At 32.2% G+C, this 14,887-nt stretch overlaps 1 protein-coding gene across 1 annotated transcript; it reads left to right on the forward strand.

Annotated features, from left to right (window-relative positions):
• Positions 1–5,133: 5,133 nt before the first annotated feature.
• On the forward strand, positions 5,134–12,607 carry LOC7464473 (protein DOWNY MILDEW RESISTANCE 6). The gene is made up of 4 exons (XM_002321318.4): positions 5,134–5,473; positions 5,640–5,887; positions 11,432–11,759; positions 11,917–12,607. Exons 1-4 carry the CDS (start codon positions 5,276–5,278, stop codon positions 12,157–12,159), a joined length of 1,017 nt encoding a protein of 338 aa, XP_002321354.3. The 5' UTR covers positions 5,134–5,275; the 3' UTR covers positions 12,160–12,607.
• Positions 12,608–14,887: the final 2,280 nt, after the last annotated feature.

The raw sequence follows: 14,887 nt of genomic DNA on the forward strand, positions 1-14,887 counted from the left end.
ATGTTACCTCGCCTAGATGTCCACATGTAGCATTTCTAACTAGAATTTCATAGATTTTTCCACTCTTTCCCACTTCATTTTGAGTGTTTACATTCTCTTTTATGTTTTGGTTTTCCTCCCAAATCTAGAGTTTATGTTCATTTTGTTGAAAAATATTTGAGTTTTATATTTTTTTTATTTGCATCTAAACCAAGGTGTTGTTGTTGGAATCTTGGGAGTCATATTCCAAGTATCCTTTTTTGTTTTAATTTAAGCATATATATTTTTATTATCAGTATGCAAGCATGCTTATCAATTTAAACTTGTATATAACTCTAGGCTTCCCTTATAAACTTTCTTATGTTTAACATGCCTTGTTATGATAAACTAATCATTATTTCTCACTAGTCTAATACACACACACACACACACACACACACACACACACACACAAACTTTGGTACTACAATCTTAAGACTTTATCCTTTTAGACTTTTTTTAGTTTATCTTGTGAAAAAAAATAATTTAAATTAATTATGAAAGAGGTTATTAGCATCTTTAAAATATAAGTTACTATTTAACTTTCTTTTAAGTTGCTATATTTTCACATATGGATTTAATTTTATTTCTATATGCTTTAATCTATAACCTTTAGGTATGTTATGATTTATTTTTTTTATATTTAATTTTAGAAGGTTGCTATTTATCAGTGTTTTATAATTATATTTTGTCTTTTAAAATTTCTTTTCAAGCTATTTGGATGGTTTAATGCATGTTATATATCTTATTGATTTATATTTTCTAATAAGTGAATACTTAATTTGTTTATGATAGTTTATGTTATCTTACTTATACTCTATAAGATTGACATCAAAGTTATCTTCTTGGTTTTGTTTGCATATATGTTCTTGTTCATATATATAGAAAGTTAGTGCGGTAAATAGATACGGTCTAGGAATTTTTGTCTAAGAAGATTGGATTTTAAGCGGAATTGTTTGTAACCCCTCTATTTTTTTTTTAGGAACTTACTTAGTGAAAGTATTATTCACACGATACTATTTTTGTATACAATATAATTTGTAAGTGAAATAATGATAATTAAATAAATCCCAGTGAATAAAATAAGGCTTAACATAGTAATCCAAGAAAAGAAATGATTGTGGGTTTTATCTTGCATAGTTTAAATATTTTTTTATTCAAAAAACTGCTCTTTTACAAGTTTTTATTGTATTACTTGCTTATTGTGGAGATAAAATATTTATTTATAAATATTGTTGGCTATTGTTATTTATAGATTATATCATGTCTTCTACTCCTTCTATTCAAGATTTGATTATGTCAACCAATGCTGCTTCGACAAGTACTACTTCAATAGTGAGGATTCTATCATCACCTTTTATGGTGTATGGTGAGAAACTTGAAAAGGTTTGACGAGAGAGCTTATGTATAATTCATCGAGAGAAATAAGTTTAAAGCCTTTAAAAGATGAAAGAGTGTAATGATGATAACTATACCTAGCTGATTGGAGATCCTAAAATCTAGATTCAGGTGGAAAATAAGTCATATAACATTCTTGGTAGCACTAGAAAATTATTATTTCTTTCTTACTTCTATGATAAAATAAGTGTTAGCTGCAGTGTGATAAAGGGTGAGTTGAGCTCTTATTGATTTCTATATTTTGGTACACCAAGTGAGTTATAACATAATACTTTTAATAAAAAAAATCATCTATATGAGTGAGAAATATGAACATTTATTTTAGAATTTCAATAAAGACTGAATTTTCTAAAGCACTCATGAACCCAAGAGTTATTCAGAGCTAAAATGAATATAACAGTAAGAACCAAATAAAATATCTAGGTAGAGAACTATGTGATTACTATTGTCATGGTTTATATAGAGATTAAATAGTTCAAGACAACACGCTTGCTATTTAGTCGAGTAAATCTAATAGGATTTCACTAAGGAAGGTTCAAAGCCAAAAGTTATCTATCCTGATATAGTAATCTACCATATCAGTATCTCTCAACAAATCATTGAGTCGTTTTCAAACTAATAAGATAATTTCCATTCAAATAAGGGATTGTTGGAAATTTGTTTGAATTAAACAAATTATGGGTGAATGTGAAATTAATCTAAAAAACCCTTGGTTTTTCTAATCAAAGAACCCTTAATTTTTCTAGATTTAATTCTTAATTTATGGTGGCTAATCAAAGGTTGATAATAGTGAGAATTGATTCTTATTAATTCTTCAACCTTTTAGCTTCCAAGATTCACAATAAAAAAAAAGGGTGAAGAAAGAGTTTCTAACTAGAAATTTTTAGATTTTTCTGCACTATTTCTCACCTTATTTTTTATGTTTTTATTCTCTTTAATACTTTATTTTCCCCTTCAAATTTAGAGCTTAGATTTATCTTGTTAAAAGATATTTGAGTTTCATATTCTTTGGCTCAAAAATCTTGTTTAGAAGTGCATCTAAACCAAGGTGATGTTATTGGAATTTTGGGAGGCATATTATAAACATCCTAGTTATACAAGTGGAGAGCAATAAAGTTTTAAAAACAAAGGATTTATCATTGACAACAACAAAAGTCGTATTACTTTAAAGTGTTTTAACAAGTAAGTACCCTCTTTTATTTTTATTTAAGCATATATGTTTTTATTATTAATATGTATGTTAGGACTTTGAATTATATTAATTATAAGTTTGAATATATAAAACAAACCTCTGATAAGACACTTTCTGCCAACGATTTTCTATCGGCAATGAAAATACCAATAAACTTTTGCCTAATCATCGATAAAATATTTCGTCAACGATTATTTAAGATAACAACCCATAATAGTTAGTAGGTCACTATTGAGTAAAAAAAAAACCTTATGTAAGTCATCTATTAGGTTTGGGCATGTCATAACGCTGCTAATTATAGCAAAAGAAGGTGTGAATATGAATCAATGCTTTTAAAACAATGAAAATGATCACCTCCAGAGTATGATGAATACCATTAATCTCATTAACATTCACATATATAAAGAAGATAGAAAAATATGGAGTTTAGATGGTAAAGGCCATTATGTTGTTAAGTTGTGTTCTACTATCTGTGATAGAATCATTTACCCAGGTTTGAAGGCATACAATGCCGTCATTTGGAATGATGTTTCTCCTTAAAAAACTGAATTTTTCTTTGGTTAGCTATGCACAATAGGTTATGCATCTGCTCCTTTTTTATTACAAGGAAAATTCTCACGATGCAGGGAGATATATGTATTCTTTGTATTTTTGAGTAAAAAATAACAACTCACATCCTTTTTCATTGTTTAGTGTCTTAGAGATTCTGGAATAAAATAGTAGTTTGCTAGTGAGGACTTTCATGGTGCATCCTTTTTTCCTTTGATGATTTTTTTCATCAATTGTAAGGAATGATTAAAGGAAAGTTTCAGCAAAAGGTTTGGCAAGTACTATTCTATGGAATAGTATGGATTATCTAGCATACTGAGAACAAATTCATATTTGATGTAATTACATTGGATTAGGATTATGTTTTTTGCTTTTTATTTCACAATGTTGCATCATGGATTTGTTCATATAATCCTAGTTTTGTTTATGCTAGTATGGATTTGTTAAGAAATAAAGAGTATGTAGCATATCCGAGTAATTAGTTCTTGTATCTTGTTATGTTACCATATCTATTGTTTGTATCTTTTTTTTGTTTTGCTGGATTTCTATCCACTAGATGACCAACTTAATATAATTCTTTGATATTAGTAGTAGTAGTAGTAGAAGAAGAAGAAGAAGAAGAAGAAGAAGGTGTGAATATTAGTTTTGTTTCCAACTAGTCCTTGTTGGAAACAAATTAAGTCATGAATTGAAGGATTTATTGAATATTGTTCTACCAGAATAAGTCATGATTTCAATTTCTATTTGAAGTTCCTATATGTTGAACTTTTATTTCATGTGTATGTTATACCACTTGCAAGGGCAAGAGGATACAACAAAAGGAGGTTAGGTAAAAACAGTAGTAATTATTTGAACTCATCCACGCAATATAAACATGGACTAAATCTTGAAGCAAAAAGAGAGAGAAAGATTTAGTGGCCCAAACAATTTATTAAAATCTATGAGAAAAAATAGATTAAGAACCTTGACCACTCACCGGCCCGCAACCTAACCCATGAATTTTCCTGTCCACTGGAAGCGCAATGCAGCACAGATCATCATGACATAACTACAAAACCCCCCCTTTTTTTTTATCAGAAACCAAATGATGCTCCTGTGAGTGGTTTGTGCTCCCTCTACTTTAATTCCCACGATCTGGGAGGTCTTAAGAAGACACTCCCACTACCCTTTTGATATTTAACACCATGTATAAAGCAGAAAGTGATGGCGGGCCTCTATTTAATTTGGCACTTAACAAGAATTCTAGATATTCTTCAATCTCCGGCAACCTTTCAAAAAACCAAAGAGCAACAACGTTCGCTTCTGGCCACAGAACCACTTTCGAATTCTCATCCCCCCCACTCAATCTTTACTACGTGTGTGTATTTGATAATGGGGTAGTTTTCGCATCTGCGATTCGAAAAGAAAGTTTGAATTCTAATCTCTTTTATCAAAATTCTAGCAGTGAGTTTTTATCCATGTATGCAGATTATAATTCATTAGTTATTCCAGATAAATCTGAAAAAAACCAGAGGTTTCTTGTCCTTAAACCTGTGAGGAGCTCAGCACACCACAATTAATTTCTATCCATATTCAACCGGCCAATTCGAGTGGAATTCGATATATGGCCTAGCTACCTCCAAGACAGAATCCATATAGGATTTGGTAAAATTCAGTGGCCCCATCAAACCTTGAAGCCCCTGCACAACACCAAAGCGCAACGAGAGATAATCCCAAATATTAACCACGTCTTGAGAAGAAGAAAAGAAATTAGGCATAATTCATGTAAATCAAATCAATCATATTATAAGAAATTTTATAATTATTTTATTCATGTGGGACCAAAGCATCAACAATTATAATAAATTAAGTTAAATCATTCCCTAAATGACGACGACCTAAAGGCCATGAGACTTTTTGTTTTTATAGAAAAAAAAAAAGAAGAAGCAAAAGGGACCGGCCTAGCCTCCATGTGCAGATATAAATACATGTGGTGCTTTACAGAGCTCTCTCATCTTCCTGGAACCTTGCATAGCTATAGCAACTCCAAGCTGCAAAATCATAGTGTTGGTGCCCACCTTTTAATTTATAATAACTTGCTGTCTTTTTCATCCTTTGTTACTGTTTTTAATTAGTAACATGGATACAAAAGTAATTTCCTCTGGCGTCCATTACACGAACTTGCCGGCTAGCTATGTTAGGCCGGAATCTGAGCGTCCCAGGCTGTCGGAAGTTTCAACGTGCGAAGATGTTCCGGTTATAGATTTAGGTTGTCAGGATAGGAACCAAATTGTCCAACAAGTTGGTGATGCCTGCGAGCACTATGGCTTTTTCCAGGTAAGCCCACTTTCTATAACTTCTTGCTTCATATATATATATATATATATATATATATATATACACACACACACAGCTAGCTTCATGATTTCGCTACGATGATTAGATGCAGTAGTAATATATAGAGGTATATATAAAGAATGTTCTTCTGGTTTCTTAATGTCAGGTGATCAATCATGGAGTGTCCTTGGAAGCGGTGGAGAAAATGTTAGGAGTGGCCCATGATTTCTTCAGCTTGCCGGTTGAGGAGAAGCTGAAGCTGTACTCAGATGACCCATCAAAGACAATGAGACTTTCTACAAGTTTTAATGTGAATAAGGAAAAGGTCCACAACTGGAGGGATTATCTTAGACTCCATTGCTACCCTCTTGACAAATATGTGCCTGAGTGGCCTTCTAATCCTCCTCCTTTCAAGTAAGTACTCCCTCCTCCTCCTCCTCCTCCCTCTCTTTCTCAACATACTCACACACAGTAGAGTAGATCCACATACATGGAGAGCTATGCTTCTGACACCCTGGGTGCATGCACCAGAGGTGCCTGGATTGATCTGCCACGTCCCTTTCTGTAATAATATTTGTTATTTCTTTTTCATTGTTAGCATTTATTAGCGAAAATGTACCTAGAAAAATCTTCATTGAACGAGTAAGACAAAAAATTTAACCGATTTTATTTAATATATTTTAAGATTTTTTTTAATAAAATTTTAGCTCAATTTAATAATTAGATTGAAAATTACATCCAATAACATAAATATATATAAAAAAATTATAATGAAATAAAATATACATATATTAAATATAATCAATTACATTTGATAACTGAAAAGGACTGTCATTCAGGTATCATATCTTATTCTACGAGAACATTCTAAAGAATTTTTTTTTTTAACTTATAGTTATAAAATCATAGGAATTATATAGTTAAGGTATAATATTAATTTTGAATACTATCTATCATTTAAAATATTTTATTTGCATGAAGATTTTAAAATTTCTCTTTATCTTGAAATAAAAAAAGAAAACCTAGAGAGAAACATATGGTTAGGGTTTGAATTTAGGTTAGACTTTTCTTAATGAAATCCCTACTTGTAATTAAAAATAAAAGAAAAATACAAACTTATTCTAATAACTAATGAACTCAACTTGGTATTATGTTCAATTCAATTAAAGCATGTTAAAGAGTTATGTTTTTTATTTGAAAATATATTAAAATAATATTTTTTTTAATATCTATAAATCAAAACAATTTAAAAATAATAAAAAAATTAAATTTTAATAAAAACATAATAAAACTCAATACCAAATAACCCTGGGAAACTCTAGGTTGCATAGAGGATGTGATCATTCCAAGTATAAAATTCATTTTCCAGCAGGTAGATTAAATGAAGATCTTGTCAAAAACATCTTTTCAAGGAGGATAAAGATATGAACAGTAGCATTAAAATCCAAAACAAAAGGTGTAGTGTCTAGACATCGTACTATATTTGGATGGATATATCCTAGTCCTGCTGGCCTAGAAAACCTACCTTTCCTTCGTCACAAGAGCAAGAAGGGTGTCTGGTTTTGATCAAGTTAAATTTAACCAAGAAAAGTCAACTCTCCCACTCGTCAAGTCATCACTCCAAATAATCTTCTTGTCGCCCAGAAAAAAAAAAATAAAAAAAAAATTATGTGGTCCTGACGAGGAAGTCGATGGGCACGTGAGCACATGCAGCTCGAAAGAGGAGGATTCATTCGATCTGTAGCCGTACTTTTCTGCATCTCTTGCTCGCTAACTTGGCCTTCTGCTCATAAATTCTGGGATTTTTCACACACTTAACCAAATATGGATCAAAGCAATTCATTCATTTTGTCTAGATTATAGTTTTTGCATTAGCCTTTGAAAATTATTACGCACTATTATTAAATCAAGTTCAACATATTAAATTTAATACTTTATATTATTCTACTTCTTACTTGACTTGAATTTATAATTAAATCGTGCTTTTTTTGGCAATATATATATATATATATATATATAGAGAGAGAGAGAGAGAGAGAGAGAGAGAGTCAGAGAGGTTTGTCCTCGTATGAGAGGAAATACCTTTAAGCGTGTTCTTGCTAAGACATATATATGTAGTGGTTAATTCTAATCAATTGTACATAATATATTTGTTTATAATTTATTTTAAATACTTGAAAATATTACTATATGAAATAATACTTTTTTAATAAATATAATTGATTCTTATTCATGCCCTTATTCATGCCTTAACGAAGATATAATCTAATAAATATATTCATATAATTAGATGTCGATCGTAAAATCATTCATTAGCTTTTACCGCAAAAAATATACACAACTCGATCAGAAAAAGCTCTTTGCCATTGAGACCAGTATCATTAACTTATTAGGAGACTGGGTTGACTTCTGTAGCTGCAGTAATTAATTAAGGCTATTTGAGGATGTGGTTGCGATTATTTTTTAAAATATTTTTTATTTAAAAATATATTAAAATAATATTTTTTATTAAAAATTATTTTTGAAATCAGCGCATCAAAATAATCTAAAAACACTAAAAAAATATTAATTTAAAACAAAAAATTTAATTTTTTTAAAAATACATTTGAAACGTAAAAACAAACATAAATATTTTTTTTCAAGATTATTGATTAAGTTTTGAATATTTCATCTACAAAAAAAATATAAGTCTTAGAGTTTACTTTACTTTTTTATATCAATACGTGGCTCATTTTCTTTATTTTAAATATTTATTCAATTAATTGTTTGATGTGCCAAAAATCAAATAAAAATAAAATAATCTCCTTCAATTGCATGTATAAAATATTGCTATCTAATTCGATACACATCAACATGCCATGTGCAAAACTTACACAACAACATTAATTAATAATAGGATTCTAGCAGCAAATGGAGTGTTTAGGCCATCTTTTAAACATTAATAAATAATTAATATATATATTAGCACATGCACATGATATATAGGACCAACAATTATTTAAAATCAAAACAGTATTATCACGAATTATTAAAACCACAACAACAAAGTCTGCCGTCTCTTCTCACACATTATAATTGTAATTATTGATTCTATATATGTTCCTAGTTTTTTTCAATATAAAAACTTAAAAAATATAAAGAATTAAAATAATGTCCTTCTTTTTTTTTTTTTATTCCTCTTTGTTTTTGTGTTTTTTTTTCAAAATTATCTGTCAATTTTTTTTAATATTAAGTTGGTTGAGAATTTTGCTTCATAGTTTTTTTCTTTAAAACACCGTGGATTGCTACAATGTTTCCTCACATGATTTTTGTTTTGCTACAGTGTTTCCCCACATATTTTTTTTTCAAAATTATCTTTGTCGATTTTTTTAAATATTGAGCTGGTTGAGAATTTAGCTTTAACTTTCCCTACATGTTTTTTTTCCCATTGTTTTTTTATTTTTTTGCTTTTTTTTCCAAAATTATCTTCTTCTTTTTTAATTTGTTTTTAGAATTGTTTTTGTCAATTTTATTTTTTTAATATTGAACTGGTTGAGAATTTAGTTTTGTAGTTTTTTTCTTTAAATCATTGTGGATTGCTACAGTGTTTCTACACATGATTTTTTTTATGATTTTTTTGTTTTTTTTCCAGAATTATCTTTTTCGATTCTATTTTTTTTTATATTGAGCTGGTTGAGAATTTAGTTTCATAGTTTTTTTCTTTAAAATATTGTGAATTGCTACAGTGTTCCCCACATGATTTTTTTTGTTATGATTTTTTTCAAAATTATCTTCATCAATTTTATTATTTTTAATATTGAGCTGAATGAGAATTACAACAGTAGATTTCTTCATGAAACACCATAGATTGTTACAGTGTTTTAATGTATGTTTTTTTTTCTTTTTTTTGTTATGATTTTTTTCAAAATTATCTTTGTCGATTTTATTTTTTTAATATTAAACTGATTGATAATTTAGCTTGGTAGTTTTTTCCTTAAAAATATTACGAATTAAAATAGTTTTTTTTATATATATTTTTTTCACAAACCCATCTAATATTCAATTAGAGGGAGAAGAATTAATGCTCCAATCATCACTAATACCTACCGGTTTGCATGCTATGTACAATAATTTGCTCTTAGGTCCCACTACCATAGTCTCCTACTACCATAGTATCATCACTACTGTATTTAAATCGTGGGTGCTGATGCCGGCATGCTCTAGACTCCGAACACTTTCTGTCTTTTATGCAACTTGGTGTCAGAAACTTGGCATGGTGGATCCAAAAGTTAGTGTGGTTCGATACGCTCCTTGGATTACGTGAAGGTTTTGATTTTTGTTTTATCTTATTTTTTATATTTAAAATAAATTTTAAAAATAAAAACAATATTATTTTAATATATTTCTAAATAACAACCATTCCAATTACTTGTGGTTGTCACTCGCGTTGAAATTGCAATCCGTGTCAAGTACAAAAAAGGAGACTTTAAAATATTAAGGTGGGCAATTATTTTATAATCCAACGGTCATGACTCTACCATTGATGCACCGGATGAGATCACATCCATCGACACTTTTTTCTTTTTTTAAAATCTCGTACACAGAAAATAAGGTTGTCTTAGCTAGGTGGAATATGATGTCATGTCCTCCCATTGTCGTGACGTAACAGAACTGATCCATCTGTGATTGATTGGCCTTGTGATGAGGTAGAAGAATCTCTTCTCACTGAATTATTCCCTAGTCCTTGGATTTTGACACGTTACAACATAGTCCTTCATGCTTGAAGACTTTCGTGCTTAGAGTCCTTCTACTCTTCGTGACCATCATTGTCTTGTTAAGACGTTTTGGTATTTCTACCCTAATAAAGGCTGGCAAGAGTCAAATGACTAAGTTGTAGATTTGAAAAAGAAGAGGGACTAAGCTGTAAAGAGTTAAGAAAACCCAGGATTAAAGCATGATTTATCCAAATCTATTACAGTTTAATAGGGTAGGGCCGTTTGCAAAAAGTCACAGTTATTAGTTAGCCCTCTTCTAGAAAGATGATGCTTGCACATGACATGGTCGGTGTTGGAGCAGTCTATTTTAGGGCTTTATTAGTCAAATTTAATCACGGCTCTCCTTCCGTCGGGGCACCGGCAGAGTGTATTTATGCTCATGTTTATCGATGAAATAAATAATAGTAAAATCTAGAATCAATTCACAGAGGCTATAGGACTTCCCAAGATCAGCGTGAATATTTTATTTTTTAATCAATAAATCATAGAAACAACTTGCACGAAAATGTCAAAAAGTAAGGAAGTAGGTTCAGCTTGAAGATAACCATATCGTTTCACAATCCAATAGCATTGATGCATGCCATGTGGATAGGGCCAGTGATGTGGCTGAAGTAAAGCAGTGAGTCATGTCTCCTTCTCCTGCTGTATAATTAATAGACTTTTCTTTGCTTCTTTGAACAAATATATAATTAATAGACAGTGAGTCATGTCTCCTTCTCCTGCTGTATAATTAATAGACTTTTCTTTGCTTCTTTGAACAAATATATAATTAATAAGAATTGGGTGGTGGATGATTCTGAACGCAAACTCGGTTTCATCGTTTTTTGGGAGACGCGATGACAATTATCGGGGCAGTTGATGTATTCCTGCATTTGGGGCTAAAGTCTTGCCTGCATCAAGACTTTCTTCCATTTTTTAAGTGGGAATCTTCTCGTATTCTCATTAGATAATTCGGAGGCAATGACAAAGAGATGACTCAACTTTCACGCCGAATCCACTAGCTGTGCAATCATCTTTCATGTAGTCGATTCATTCCTTCAGCTAATTAGTTCTGGAAACAAATTTCAAAATCCCCTGTGCACTCTCATGCATCCTTCCGAATAACACAGAAAACGAAAATTTTAAATTATGGTACATGTATCTTCAGATGTAACTGAGTCTGTACAGCTAAGATCTAATGATGTGGCATGTGTTGTATCCATAGGGAAATTGTAAGGAGTTACAGTATACAAGTTCGAGAACTGGGGTTTAGAATACAGGAACTGATATCAGAGAGCTTAGGCCTCGAAAAGGATCACATAAAAAATGTTTTGGGTGAACAAGGACAGCATATGGCTGTAAACTTTTACCCTCCATGTCCAGAGCCAGAGTTGACTTATGGATTGCCAGCACATACAGACCCCAATGCCCTAACAATTTTACTTCAAGACCTATCAGTGGCAGGCCTTCAAGTCCTCCTCAAAGATGGAAAGTGGGTTGCCGTTAATCCTCATCCGGATGCATTTGTCATCAACATTGGTGACCAGTTACAGGTAAACCTGCATTTCCTTTTACCAAGGAGAATGCAAAACGAGTGCCGTTGGGCTGCAAGGCTCAATGGCAACGAACATTTTCATGTCCTTGTTTGATGTCAGACACATGCTAACAACTTTAGTTCAAGGGTCTTCTTACGATTATGAATGATTGCAGGCACTAAGCAATGGAAGATATAAGAGTGTGTGGCACCGAGCCATTACCAATACTGACAAGGCAAGAATGTCAGTTGCTTCCTTCCTCTGTCCGTTTGATAACGCATTGATCACCCCACCTAAAGCTCTCACCGATGATGGAACCGGAGCCATATACAGGGATTTCACGTATGCTGAATATTACAAGAAGTTTTGGAGCAGGAACTTGGATCAAGAACATTGTTTGGAACTTTTCAAGAACTAATTAATAGCAGTACATTTATTAATAAGTGGTGCCCATATATCACCTTACTATTGTTGCAATTTGCTAATAAATCCAGGTCGTGGAGGAGGCAGTTATTGTTGTTTTTTTTTTCTGAAATCCTGGACTGACACATCGCCCAAATCAGCCTTAAATTCTTGTTCAGTTTGTGAAATGATGGCAGCAGCAGGCTAGTTTCTAGCATACGCAGTGTTTTGTTCCAAGCATCAGGGTGTTGCTGCGAGTTATAGGGAAGATTATTTGTTGCTGTCTCAGATGATGTTAATTAGACATTCGAATTTGTTCCAGTCAGTGTTCAATTGTTGGTCCATGCTACCTCCTGTTGATTTTGAACTTTGATTCATGTACTATTAATAGATGTTCATTGGTAATCGTTGTTGTAATCAGACAGAGACTTATGCAATTTATTTTATGCTTCCATTGCTTAGAATGTTGAATCTCCCTGCTCAACAACAGTTCTATAACATCATTACCAGCATCACAGCCTCACTAAGGTTCAATCCTAGGTGCTTTCTTAGGACAACATTCCATTCAAAGGCTTATCAAAAGTCATCCAGCCTCCAGCTTCAGTTCCTGGGCCATGATGGTCTGCTAAAATTTTAGGCCAAGTAATTGGCTCAGGCCTTGACGCAACCATTATAAGGCAACCATTAACAATTCAGAGGCTGATAAAATGTTATCCACCTCCAACTCTTATTTCAAACACAATGGCCTCCCCCCTATTAAGATTCAGATCTGGGAATAAATATTCAGTTCATCATCATCATCATTATTGTTAGACCGAGAGAAATGTAGATTAATGCAAACAGAAGGAAAAAAAAAAAGCCATTACAAAGACAAGCCTGGATTTTTTAAGGGAGAGGCAGAGTTCCTTTAGACAGAAGGAAAATATTGAGGTGATAGTTGGCAAGAACACCAAACTCATGCAGCGACAGAAATCAGCTAGCACTGATTACGCCATAGCTTACAAACTTTTTCCTATCTACCAAAAGAGCAAAGAAGCATAGTTTATTTCAGCCCAACCCATTGAAATACAAGACAATGAAGAAGGCCAATCCTGAACCTGACTAAGCCTTTTGATTTCCTTTTTTTTTTTTTTTTTAATTTTATTGTCCATTTTAATGTCTCACTTTCTTTGTGCACCTCTCTAGCACTATGGCCGAGGACTTGCAGAAGATTCACAATGTTTCAATCATCGCTCACAATCAATTCCGAGCCCTCAAACTTCGAAGTTTGAGATGATTTTAGACCAGCGGGTTCAAGCTCAGACGACCCATCTTGCTGCTGATTATGAACTACTCAGTGCTGAGACAACCAAACTCCGTCAATTGGTAAAAAAAAAATGAGATAAAATATTGGCGGTGCTTGTGCTCCCTCTTATTCGCCTCATGGTCTAGGTGAAGACCCACCTTCTCCTCCAACGTGTAAACCCCCAAAATAAACTTTCATAAAAAAAGATAAAAGGTAGGGGTTAAATGCATGGAGGAAATCAAATAAATTCAATTGCTAATGAGGGATTTTAAAAGATGAAAAGAGATACAACTCAAATTATAAAGAAGAGGGAAGAATTTGCCAAAGTATAATTAAGAAGAATGAGACTATAAATACCCTATTCTCTCCTCCATGTGGTCGATTGCATTGAGACAAAAAGGAGGAGGAGATTTAAGATTTTCTTCCACCAAAATTGAGAGGAAAAAAAACCAAAATTGTTAGGGCTATATAAACTCTAGATACTAAGTAGAGAAAACATCCTTTGGTAAAGGAATTGACAATGAAACAAGTGAAGAAATTGTGTGGGAAAAAAAAAAAGAGGGTCGACTACATGCAAGGGGGGAGGAGCTAAAAATCTTAAACCAAATTAGAGTTGAAATCCAAATTTTCTCCAGGTAAGGAGCCCTAAACCTAATTGTGAAAACCAATTCAAATTCGATTAGGAATTGTGCACCAATTTTAAAATTTGAAATTAAGTTAATTGAAGTATTATAAGTTGCCTTAAACATGAAATCATGCAAAAATACCAAAGAAAATTCAATGGCCAAATGGATAAAAGTGGTCGGCCATGTGAGGGTTGAATGAGAGGAAAAGAAATTCTGAATTTGCTTGATAAATCTTTATGATATGTTGTCATGATGTGAACAATGAGTAAATGAGACAAATAATTGCATGGAAAGGAGAAGGGGACCCTTGGTGCCTTTAGGCCAAGTTTCGGAGAAGACCAAATTGAAGAGGGGGGGAGGAATTTTGGGATGTCATATGTTAATGATGAGTGAATTAAGTATGGTAGGAAGCTTAATAATAAGGGAAAACATGATAACTTTGTAGTAGGAAACTTCATGAATAAAATACATGTTTTACGTGAGGAGGAAATGACTTTATTAATCTTATGTATAGCCTATAGCTTTTCTTATGAAGAGTTATGAAATGGAGGAAAAACGTAGAAATAGTTGTTTTAAGAGAAGAAAGGGAAATGGGGATAATTGAAAATTCATCTAAAACTGTTGACGAAAACTGGGCAGATTCATCACCTTGATTTCAGAGAAGATTCGGGCCTAAAAATGATAGAATTTAGGGAAGGTTTCTCATAGATGTTATAGCTAGAGATGTTAACTTTCCAACGAGTCCAATCTCATTTAATTTGAAGCTCCAAAACTCCAGATATAGATAAATATCCGAGGAGAGGTTGAGCTGCCACCTCTACTGGCAGATTCAT

The sequence above is a fragment of the Populus trichocarpa genome, chromosome 15 (genome assembly GCF_000002775.5).
Source record: "Populus trichocarpa isolate Nisqually-1 chromosome 15, P.trichocarpa_v4.1, whole genome shotgun sequence".
Lineage (NCBI taxonomy): Eukaryota > Viridiplantae > Streptophyta > Magnoliopsida > Malpighiales > Salicaceae > Populus > Populus trichocarpa.